This window comes from Chiloscyllium plagiosum, unplaced genomic scaffold (genome assembly GCF_037043375.1).
Source record: "Chiloscyllium plagiosum isolate Xiang-an unplaced genomic scaffold, Cpla_swu_hap1 HiC_scaffold_30, whole genome shotgun sequence".
NCBI lineage: Eukaryota > Metazoa > Chordata > Chondrichthyes > Orectolobiformes > Hemiscylliidae > Chiloscyllium > Chiloscyllium plagiosum.
The window spans coordinates 6,990,722-7,003,370 of NW_028270168.1; the positions used below are offsets into that span (position 1 = coordinate 6,990,722).

Below are 12,649 nucleotides of genomic sequence, written 5' to 3' on the forward strand. Positions count from 1 at the left end.
GGGTGGGATCATGGTCGAGGGGGCGGTAGGAGGAGGTGTCTTTGAGTTGGCAGTAGGAGGCCTCATCACCTTAAGAGATCTCCCACCCACAGCTTCCAACCTCATAGTCCAGGAACCCCGCACTGCCCGGTTCTACCTCCTTCCCAAGTTCCACAAGCCTGACCACTCTGGCCGACCCATTGGCTCAGCATGCTCCTGCCCCACTGAACTCATCTCTACCTACCTCGACACTGTCCTATCCCCCCTAGTCCAGGAACTCCCCACATATGTTCGAGACACCACCCACAGCCCCCATCTCCTCCAAGACTTCTGTTTCCCCAGCCCCCAACGCCTCATCTTCACCGTGGACATCCAATTCCTCTACACCTCCATCCGCCATGACCAGGGGCTCCAAGCCCTCAGTTTCTTCCTCTCCCAACGACCCCAACAGTACCCTTCCACCGACACTCTCATTCATTTGGCTGAAACTGGTCCTCACCTTTAACAATTTCTCTTTCAAATCCTCCCACTTCCTCCAGACCAAAGAGGTAGCCATGGGCACCCATATGGGCCCCAGTTATGCCTGTCTCTTTGTTGTCTACATAGAACAGTTCATCTTCCGTAATTACACCGGCACCACTCCCCACCTCTTCCTCCGCTACATTGATGACTGCATTGGCGCCACCTCGTGCTCCCGCGAGGAGGTTGAGCAATTCATCAACTTCACCAACACATTCCACCCCAAACTTAAATTCACCTGGACCATCTCAGACACCTCCCTCCCCTTCCTGGACCTCTCCATCTCCATTAATGACGACTGACTTGACACTGACATTTTTTTTTACAAACCCACCAACTCCCACAGCTACCTGGATTGCATTTCTTCCCATCCGATCTCCTGCAAAAATGCCATCCTGTATTCCCAATTCCTCCGCCGTATCTGCTCCCAGGAGGACCAGTTCCACCACAGAACACACCAAATGGCCTCCTTCTTTAGAGACCACAATTTCCCTTCCCACATAGTTAAAGATGCCCTCCAACGCATCTCGTCCACATCCCACACCTCCGCCCTCAGACCCCACCCCTCCAACCGTAACAAGGACAGAACGCCCCTGGTGCTCACCTTCCACCCTACCAACCTTCACATAAACCAAATCATCCGCCAACATTTCCACCACTTCCAAACAGACCCCACCACCAGGGATATATTTCCCTCCCCATCCTTTTCCGCAAAGACCATTCCCTCCGTGACTGCCTGGTCAGGTCTACGCCCCCCAACAACCCACCCTCCCGTCCTGGCACCTTCTCCTGCCAACGCAGGAATTGCAAAACCTGCGCCCGCACCTCCTCCCTCACCTCCATCCAAGGCCACAAAGGAGCCTTTTATATCCATCAAAGTTTTACCTGCACATCCACCAGTGTCATTTATTGTATCAGTTGCTCCCGATGCGGTCTCCTCTACATTGGGGAGACTGGACGCCTCCTCGTAGAGCACTTTAGGGAACATCTTTGGGACACCCGCACCAATCAACCCCACCGCCCTGTGGCCCAACATTTCAACTCCCCATCCCATTCTGCTGAGCAGATGCAAGTCCTGGTCCTCCTCCACCGCCGCACCCTCACCACCCGATGCCTGGAGGAAGAACGCCTCATCTTCCGTCTTGGAACACTTCAACCCCAGGGCATCATAGAACATAGAACATAGAAGAATACAGCGCAGTACAAGGCCCTTTGGCCCTCGATGTTGTGCCGATCCAAGCCCAACTAACCTACACTAGCCCACTATCCTCCATATGTCTATCCAATGCCCGCTTAAATGCCCATAAAGAGGGAGAGTCCACCACTGCTACTGGCAGGGCATTCCATGAACTCACGACTCGCTGAGTAAAGAACCTACCCCTAACATCTGTCCTATACCTACCACCCCTTAATTTAAAGCTATGCCCCCTCGTAATAGCTGACTCCATACGTGGAAAAAGGTTCTCACGGTCAACCCTATCTAAACCCCTAATCATCTTGTACACCTCTATCAAGTCACCCCTAAACCTTCTTTTCTCCAATGAAAACAACCCCAAGTGCCTCAGCCTTTCCTCATACGATCTTCCTGCCATACCAGGCAACATCCTGGTAAACCTCCTCTGCACCCGTTCCAGTGCCTCCACATCCTTCCTATAGTATGGCGACCAAAACTGCACACAATATTCCAGATGCGGCCGCACCAGAGTCTTATACAACTGCAACATGACCTCAGGACTCCGGAACTCAATTCCTCTACCAATAAAAGCCAGTACGCCATATGCCTTCTTCACTGCACTATTTACCTGGGTGGCAACTTTCAAAGATCTGTGTACATGGACACCAAGATCCCTCTGCTCATCCACACTACCAAGTATCCGACCATTAGCCCAGTACCCCATCTTTTTGTTACTCTTACCAAAGTGAATCATCTCACACTCACCTACATTGAACTCCATTTGCCACCTTTCTGCCCAGTTCTGCAGCTTATCTATATCCCGCTGTAACCTGCCACATCCTTCCTCGCTGTCAACAACTCCTCCAACTTTCGTATCATCCGCAAACTTGCTCATCCAACCTTCTAGCCCCTCCTCCAGGTCATTTATAAAAATGACAAACAGCAATGGTCCCAAAACAGATCCTTGCGGAACACCGCTAGTAACGGCACTCCAAGATGAACCTTTACCATCAACTACTACCCTCTGTCTTCTTCCAGCCAGCCAACTCCTAATCCAAACCTCCAACTCACCCTCAATGCCATACCTCCGTATTTTTTGAAGTAGCTTACCATGGGGAACCTTATCAAACGCCTTACTAAAATCCATATACACCACATCTACCGCTTTCCCCTCGTCCACCTCCTTAGTCACCTTCTCAAAGAATTCAATAAGGTTTGTGAGGCACGACCTGCCCTTCACAAAACCATGCTGACTATCCTTGATCACATTATTCCTATCCAGATGTTCATAAATCCAATCCCTTACAATTCTCTCTAAGACTTTGCCCACAACAGAAGTGAGACTCACCGGCCTATAGTTACTAGGGTTATCCCTACTCCCCTTCTTGAACAAGGGAACCACATTTGCTAGCCTCCAGTCTTCTGGCACTACTCCTGTAAACAACGAGGACATAAAAATCAAGGCCAATGGCTCTGCAATCTCCTCCCTTGCTTCCCAGAGAATCCTAGGATAAATGCCATCAGGCCCAGGGGACTTATCTATTTTCACCCTTTCCAGAATTTCCAACACCTCTTCCCTACATACCTCAAAACCATTCATTCTACTTAATTGTGACTCAGTATTCACATCGGCAACAATGTCCTGTTCCTGAATGAATACTGACGAAAAGTATTCATTCAGTGTCTCCCCAATCTCTTCAGCCTCCACACGCAACTTCCCACTACTATCCTTGACTGGACCTATTCCTACCCTAGTCATTCTTTTATTCCTGACATACCTATAGAAAGCCTTAGGGTTTTCCCTAATCCTACCAACTAAGGACCTTTCATGTCCCCTCCTTGCTGCTCTTAGCTCTCTTTTCAGGTCCTTGCTGGCTACCTTATAACTCTCAATCGCCCCAAATGAACCTTCACGCCTCATCTTTACATAGGCCGCCCTCTTCCATTTAACAAGGGATTCCAATTCCTTATTAAACCACGGCTTCCTCACACGACCCTTTCCTCCCTGCCTGACGGGTACATACTTATCAAGGACACTCAATAGTTGCTCCTTGAACAAGCTCCACATATCAATTACGCCCTTGCCTTGAAGCCTACTTTTCCAAGCCACGCATCCTAAGTCATGCCTCACCGCATCATAATTTCCCTGCCCCCATCTATAACTCTTGCCCTGCAGTGCACACTTATCCCTCTCCATTACTAGAGTAAAAGTCACCGAATTGTGGTCACTGTCCCGAAAGTGCTCACCTACCTCTAATTCTAACACCTGGCCTGGTTCGTTACCCAGAACCAAATCCAGTATGGCCTCACCTCTTGTTGGCCTATCTACATATTGTGTCAGGAAACCCTCCTGCACACATTGGACAAACACCGACCCATCTAACGAACTAGAGCTATAGCTTTCCCAATCAATATCAGGAAAGTTAAAGTCCCCCATAACAACCACCCTATTACTTTCACTCTTCTCCTGAATCATCCTCGCAATCCTTTCTTCTATTTTTCTAGGACTACTAGGAGGCCTGTAAAAAACTCCTAACAGGGAGACCTCACCTTTCCTATTCCTAACCTCAGTCCAAACTACCTCAGATGGCAAGTCTTCATCCATCGTCCTTTCCACCGCTGTAATACGATCTTTGACAAGCAATGCCACACCTCCCCCTCTTTTACCCCCACCTCTGACCCTACTAAAACATTTAAACCCTGGAACCTGCAACAGCCAATCCTGTCCCTGTTCTACCCATGTCTCCGTAATAGCCACAACATCGAAGTCCCAGGTACCAACCCACGTTGCAAGTTCACCTACCTTATTTCGTATACTTCTTGCATTGAAGTATACACACTTCAAACCACCTTCCTGTTTACAGGCACCCTCCTTTGAGATTGATGCCATGTTCCTAACCTCCCTACACTCCAGGTCCTGCACCCTAAAGCTACAGTCTAGGTTCCCATGCCCCTGCAGAGTTAGTTTAAACCCCCCCCCCCTCAAGAGCACTAGTAAATCTCCCGCCAAGGATACTGGGGGATGCCCCTCGGGTTCAGGTGTAGACTATCCTGTTTATAGAGGTCCCACCTTCCCCAGAAAGAACCCCAGTTATCCAAATACCGGAATCCCTCCCTCCTGCACCATCCCTGTAGCCATGCATTTAACTGTTCTCTCTCTCTATTCCTCGACTCTCTATCACGTGGCACGGGTAACAAACCAGAGACAACAACTCTGTTCGTTCTAACTCTGAGCTTCCAACCTAGCTCCCTGAAAGCCTGCCTAACATCCTCAGCGCTCCTCCTACCTATGTCATTGGTGCCAATGTGGACCACGACTTCGGGCTGCTCCCCCTCCCCCTTAAGCACCCGGAAAACACGATCAGAGACATCACGTACCCTTGCACCTGGAAGGCAACATACCAAACGTGAGTCTCTCTCGTTCCCACAAAACCGCCTATTTGTGCCCCGAACTATCGAGTCCCCAATTACTATTGCTCTTCTCCACCCTTCCCTTCTGAGCAACGGGGACAGACTCCGTGCCAGAGGCCTGAGCCCCATTACTTACCCCTGGTAAGTCCCCCTCCCCCCACAAGTATCCAAAACGGTATACTTGTTCTTGAGGGGAACGGCCGCAGGGGGCCCCTGCACTGGCTGCTTCCTCCCAGTCCCCCTCACTGTCACCCATCTATCTGCCATCTTTGGAGTTACGACTTCCCTAAAGCTCCGATCTATGACCCCCTCTGCCTCCCGAATGATCCTAAGTTCATCCAACTCCAGCTCCAGTTCCCTAACACGGTCTTGGAGGAGCTGGAGATGGGTGCACTTCCTGCAAGTGTAATCAGCAGGGACGACCATGGCATCCCTCACCTCAAACATGTTGCAAGAGGAACATTGCACTGCCTTCACTGCCATCCCTCTAAAAGTAACCTTTTTAAAAAAAACTAGGTCTAAAGAATAGAACAAGCAAAATGCAGCACTTACCTACTTACCATCAATGTGGACTTCAAAAGTTTCCTCATTTTCCCTTCCCCCACCTCACCCCAGTTCCAACCTTCCAGCTCAGCACTGTCCCCATGACCTGTCCTACCTGCCTTTCTTCCTCTCTGACCTATCACCTCCATCCCCACCCCCATTCACCTATTGTACTCTGTGCTACTTTCTCCCCACCCCCACCCATTTATCCCTCCACCCTGGAGGCACCCTGCCTCTATTCCTGATGAAGGGTTTTTGCCTGAAATGTTGATTTTCCTGCTCCTTGGATGCTGCCTGACCTGCTGTGCTTTTCCAACATCACTCTAATCCAGACTCAGATTTCCAGCATCTGCAGTCCTTGCTTTTACCAAGTTTCAATCGGTACCTCCTCATCCTTCTAAACTGCATCAACAACAGACCCAGATTCCTCGACCCTTCCTCATATGACAAACCCTTCATCCCTGGGATGATTATTGTAAACCTCCTCTGGACCCCCTTCCAACACCAGCACATACTTCCTTCAATACAGGGCCCAAAACTGCTCACAATATTCCAAATGTGGTCTGACCAGTGCCTTATACCACCTCAGCAGGCTGTTTATCTAATCATGGCTATTGCACTCTAGCCATGAAAAGCATTTATTTTATTGAAGACTAAATTGTAAATGCTGATGAATATGAGAAATTAACACTCTGCTGCTTTTCGTGAATCAGTCCTATTCTAAGTGGTTCAGCCAGCTAGGACAGCGATTTGTAATGCAGGACAATCAATATTTAATATTCAGACAGGAGGAACTATAACATGTCAAAAGCACAAATTTATTTTCTGGTCTGAAAATGCAGCTTTTGAAGATTATAATAATTATATTTTTGACCAGTTGGGTACATTAAACTGTGATGTAAATGGATATACGTGTAATATTATTCCCAATACACTTATAATGGGCAGGCTGCCTACTTTCAGGGAAGCAATACTTTCACATTGCTGATAGATTTGACAGTAATCCAATCCCATTCTCAGTTATGTCAGCATGAAAATTATAGGTATATATGTGTCCAACTTTTTCTTTGCAAATCTGATTGAATCACCAAATAATGTCCACAAAAATATGAAGATTAAACAGACACTTAATCATTTAATATCTGCACCATTACTTTCTGGTCAAGGTGTTGAAAATTGTAATGGATGGTGTGGACAGTAGGGAGCAGAGGGGAAGTGCTGAAAATGTCAGAGAAGGGGAAAGATGCAGGAGGCGTGGGTGAGAATGTTGAGCAGTGGGAAATGGTAAGCCGTGTTCTGAAGAAGGGTCACAAAACACGAAACATTAACTCTGCTTTCTCTGCACAGACGCTGCCAGACCTGCTGTGCTTTTCCAGCAATTTCTGATTTTGTTAAAGGTCAGGGAAGTACAGAACCCATTGACATGCAATGAGTTATTACTTTACTTTTACAGTTTTCTCCCACTGTCAGTACATCGAACTCACTGCACAGAAACAGTCCATTCAACCCGAGTACTCAAAGCTAGCATTTATGCAGCTTTCCATCCTGTACCCTCCAAATCTAACAGTATAGCGCTCTATTGCTTTCTCCTCCTGTGTTCCTGTGACCGATGTGAGACCGATTACAGTGGCTGTTCCACAAGAAAAAATCTTTTCTTAACCAACCACAGATAGTAGAAACACATGGAAATAAAAAAAATCTCAGTTGTGAACACAAATGGCCAAAACATTTAAATGCCACGGCACCTCAGGATTCTGCAGTGGTCCGCAGGCTGAAGTATTATCTGCTTTTAATTCGTCCAGCCAAAGTGAACAATGTCACATTTTCCCACATTATACTCTGTCGGAGATATGGCTGGCTATTCCCTCGACCCATCCCTATCCTTATGTCACCTTTGCAACGTACCTTTCAAAACGGAATCAATTAGAAAGCTGGTAACGTGACCATAAGATACAGGAGCAGAACTCAGGCCATAAACATAGGGATGGCTCCGCCATTCAAAAATGGCTGATAGGTTTCTCAATGCCATTCTCCAGCTTTCTCCCAGTAATCCTTGATCCCCTTGATTATCAAGAACCTATCTATCTCAGTTTTAAATATACTCAATGACCTGGCCTGTACAGCCTTCTGTGGCAATGAATCCCACAGATTCCCCACTCTCTGGCTGAAGAAGTTTCTCCTTATCTCCATTCTAAAAGGTCTTCCCTTTACTCTGAGGCTATGTCCCTGGGTCCTAGTCTCTCCTACCAATGGAAATATCTTCTCAACATCCACTCTGTCCAAACCATTCAGTGTTCCGTATGTTTCAATTAGATCCCCTCTCATCCTTCTAAACTCCATCCAGTATAAACCCAAAGTCCTCAAACGTTCCTCATATGTTAAGCTTTTCATTCCTGGGACCATTCTTGTGAACCTCCTCTGAACATGCTCCAGGATTAGTACATTCTTCCTGAGATATGGGCCCCAAAACTGTGCACAATATTCCAAATGTGGTCTGACCAAAGCCTTATACAGCCTCAGAAGTACATCCTTGCTTTTATATTCAAGTCCTCTCAAAATTAGTGCCATCTTTGCACTTGCCTTCCTAACTACTGACTCAACCTGCAAGTTTACCTTGAGAGAATCCTGGACTAGAATTCCCAAGTCTCTTTGCACTTCAGACTTCTAAAAATAGTCCATGCCTTTATTCTTCCTACCAAAATGCATGACCTCACACATTCCCATGTAGTAGTCCATCTGCCACTACTTTGCCCACGTTTCTAACCTGTCCAGAACCTTCTGCCGCTTCCCCATCGCCTCACTGCGACCTGTCCCTCTTCCTATCTTTATATCGTCTGCAGACTTAGCCAGGATGCCCTCAGTTCCTTCATCTAGATTGTTAAAATATAAAGTGAAAAGTTGCAGTCCCAACACTGAGCCTTGCGGAACACCACTTGTCACCGACTGTTATCCAGAGAAGGACCGTTTTATCTTAATATTGTCTCTATATTAATGGTAGAACAAACAGACAGAAATATGTGCATCTTGCATTAGTTAGTTACCTGGGCGACAGCCTGCAACCCTTTTCCAAGTAACGCTGAAGTTTTCCTGAAGCAGCCAACATCAGGCCCAAGTAAGGTGGGGATGGTTTCATTGGTCTGGAGGTGAATTCTGGATGGTACTGGACGCCAACAAAATAGGGATGCTCTGAAATAGACAGTGGTGAGAACACTTCCTCAAGATCTGCACTCCACCACAATACTTCCGATTACCTGGAGCAAATCTTATTAGTCATGAAAGTCAAACAAACCATAGGCAGAATCACACTTATCGTCCAACACTTTCACATTCACAAAGACCAAGGCAGGGTTCAAAATATTCCTGATCACTCTGGGAAACAGGAGCTGGCATGAAATACAAAATAGCAGCAGGAGTAGACCAAGTACTCCCTCAGGCCTGTTCCACCAATCAATCCAATCATGGCTCATCTCTTGGGCATTTTGAAGCCCACATTCCCATCTACTCCTTCTACAACAAAAATACTCAATGACCCAGCCTCCACCACTGACTACTTTTACAAGGCCTGCTCATGTAGGTGAGCTGACTGCCTAATGTGGGGTCCTCCGCTCACCTGCTCATTTCTGTGCTCTCCATGAAGCAGACATTAACCTATAAACCAGACTGATGGGTTGTAGGCTACACACAGCATAAAGAACCCACACTGCATTCAGGGATGAGCCCGCTAGGTGGATTAACCATGGTAAATGCAGGGTAGACGGCAATGTCTGGGTGGGATGCTCTTTGAAGGGTCAGTACAGATTCAGTGGGCCAAATGGCCTGCTTCGACATTGCAGGGATCTATGATTCACTGACCTAATGGCAAAAATACAGACTGTAGCAGAGGCCATGGCATAGGGTAATTTCACAAGGTCAATAAGACTAATGTCCATGGGGGCATGGATTCAAATCTTACCATGGTAAATAGTTAAATTTGAATTCAATTTAAAAAAATATATTAAAAGCTGGTTGGGGCATATAATCTTTGTTGTAAATACCCAGCAGATTAACTAAGGTCAGGAAATCTGCCTATAAATAACCCCATACCCACAGCAAAGTGGCTTTGCCCACTCAAAGAATGAATAAAAAGACTCAAAAAGTGGCGTTCCAAACTAAATGGCATCATTTTAAAATCTACAAAACTTTACCCCAAAATAATATTTGAACAGTGAATGTGTCAAGCTTGCATATTTAAGCAGCCAGCAGATTTATTCAAACTTTTAATATTCTAGGTAGTTAGCCATAATTCATAGAGCATGTCACTCTATCAGATAACTGGGGAGCGGGGGGCAACTGTCCATACACATTGCTGGATATAGCTGGAGAAGAATGACTCTGCACTGGAACTGGAACTGAACTCACACTGTTGTGCTATCCTGACCCACACACTAGCCATTTAACAAACCAAGTTAATCATCCCCTTAACATGCAAATACAATAACGCTTTCTCCAAAATATCTGTGCAAATAGTAAACCTTTTAGTTTAAAGAGCTATGAGATTCAGAATAATTTCTAAAGAGTAACTCGCGTTATATCTCACTCCGTCTGACTGCAAGATCTCCTCACTCACCATCAAGTTCAATTATTTCCATTCGTTCTCCCTCCACATCCTGGCCAACGAAACGAAATCCCTTTTCTTCAAAGTTACTTCTCATTTCAGGATTTACCTGAAATACAACAGGTTTGAAGCATTTTCGTTCGGTGCTTCAAGATGGAACTTGTGGGTGGATTAGATAAAACGCTTTGGCCATCAAAGAATCCAACACAACTTCACAAAAGTAGTATCAATTAGAAAAGCACTTCAATATAGACTTAAAACTCAGAAAACACAATGAAGGAGAAACTCGATGGGGAAAAACTCGACATTCTTCACAGGCCTGAGAGAATATTTATATATTTATACTGAGAAAACTATTGTTCATGGATTCATTCGCCCAGACAAAGAATGCAGAAAGCCTGCGTGGGGACAAATAAAACAAAGCAGTTTGTACCTCGTATCGATGTCTGTGACGTTCTTCAATGTAGTCACAATCCTTATACAACCTCCCTGAAGGCAGCACAGAAAAACACACCAATTAATTTTTTGAAAAATCAGTGAAGATACAAAACAGCACCTCCTCCACAATAATCCTCAACACGGGCACCCTGCAAGGACACGTTCTCAGCCTTCTACTGTACTCCCTGTACACCCATGACGGTGTGGCCAAATTACGAATGATCGTCATCTACAAGTTTGCTGACAACACCATGGATGGATATCAAACAACGAGTCACAATGCAGCAAGGAGATAGAGGGCTTGGTGACCTGGTGCAATGATAACAATCTCTCTCTCTCTCTCTCTCTCTCTCTCTCTTGATGTCAGCAAAACAAAAAAACTGATCATTGACTTCCAGAAGAAAGGAGGAGGTGACAGCCCCATCTACATCAATGGAGAGGGTGGGCGGCAGTTCCCAGGAGTGATGATAATCAACAATCTGTCCTGACCCTCCCATGTAGATGTGACGGTCAAGAAGGCACAACGCCTTAACTTCCTCAGGCTACTCAGAAAATTCAGCATGTCCATAAAGACCTTCACCAACTCTTACAGATGTATCATTAAAAGCATACCATCCATGTGCACAACAGCCTGGAACGGCAACTGCTCTGACCAGGACTGTAAGAAACTACAGAAAGTTGTATGCACAGCCCAGACCATCGCAGATGCCAACCCTCCCATCCATGGACTCCACCTACACTTCCTGCTGCTATGGATGGGCTGCCAACATTATTTCAGACCCCTCCTACCCAGGTAATGATCTCCTACAACCTCATCCCTCAGGCAGAAAATACAGAAGAGAATGGAATAATGTAGGTTAGGTGGCCTTCAGATTGGTTTCACAGATCGGCGCAACATCGAGGGCCAAAGGGCCTGTACTGCGCTGGAGTCTTCTGTGGAAGCTTGAACACATGGGCAAACAGGTTCAGCAACAGTTTCTTCCCTGCCGTTATTAGACTGATGAATGGACCTCTCTAATTTCAAATCTCATGTTGATCTCTCTTTGTGCACTCCCCGCAGCAGTAATCCTGTGTGCCTCACTGACTAAGCCCCTTATGATCCAAATGTCCTTGTTTGCTATGATCTGCCTGTACTGCTCACAAAACAAAACTTTTCACTGTACTTAGGTCCATGTGACTACAATAAATCAAAGCAAATCAAAAAACAAGCTTCAGTTCAGGCCAAAAGGTTTTGGAGCAAAGGTTTCGATGTATTAGCCTGATACCTGAAGATACTATTGTTATCTTTGCTGAATCATATTCATTTTAAATTGGAAAAGAGATGTTCTGTTTGTTACCATCACTAAATCCTCCACTATGAACAACCTGGGAAGTTATCATTGATCAGAAACTCAACTGAACACAACCACACGATGAAGGAGCAGTGCTCAGAAAGCTAGTGCTTCCAAATAAACCTGTTGAACTATAACCTGGTGCTGTGTGATTTTTAACTTTGTTCACCATATAAACACAGTGGCTACAAGAACAGGTCAGAGGCTCAGAATATGGTGGTGAGTAACTCACTTCCTGACTTCCCAAAGTCTGTCCACCATCTACAAGACACAAGTCAGGAGTGTGATGGAATACTCCCCACTTGTCTGGATGGGGCCAGTTCCAACACAAGAAACTTGACAACATCCAGCACAAATCAGACTGCATGATTAGCACCACATTCACAAACATCCAATCCCTCCAAAACTATATACAAGATGCATTGCAAAAATTCACCAAAGATCCTTAGGCAGCACCTTCCAAACTCTCAACCACTTCCATAGAGAAGGACAAGGGCAGCAGGTTCATGGGAACACCACTATTTGCAAGTTCCTCTCCAAGCCACTCACCATCCTGACTTGGAAACATGTTATCATTCCTTCACTGTTGCTGGGTCAAAATCCTGGAACTGCCTCTTAAAGGGCATTGTGAATCTATCTTCAGCACATGGCCTGCAGCTC

At 46.0% G+C, this 12,649-nt stretch overlaps 1 protein-coding gene across 3 annotated transcripts in view; it reads right to left on the bottom strand.

The window, feature by feature from the left end:
* LOC122563484 (CTP synthase 1) overlaps window positions 1-12,649 on the bottom strand; it is a 63,690-nt gene that overhangs the window by 10,346 nt on the left and 40,695 nt on the right. For all 3 annotated transcript variants that reach the window (XM_043717263.2, XM_043717261.2, XM_043717262.2), the window contains exons 15-17: window positions 10,654-10,709; window positions 10,233-10,329; window positions 8,668-8,812 (exon numbers count right to left, since the gene is read on the bottom strand). In XM_043717263.2, coding sequence (XP_043573198.1) covers window positions 8,668-8,812; window positions 10,233-10,329; window positions 10,654-10,709 — 298 coding nt within the window. The remainder of the gene's footprint in view (window positions 1-8,667; window positions 8,813-10,232; window positions 10,330-10,653; window positions 10,710-12,649) is intronic.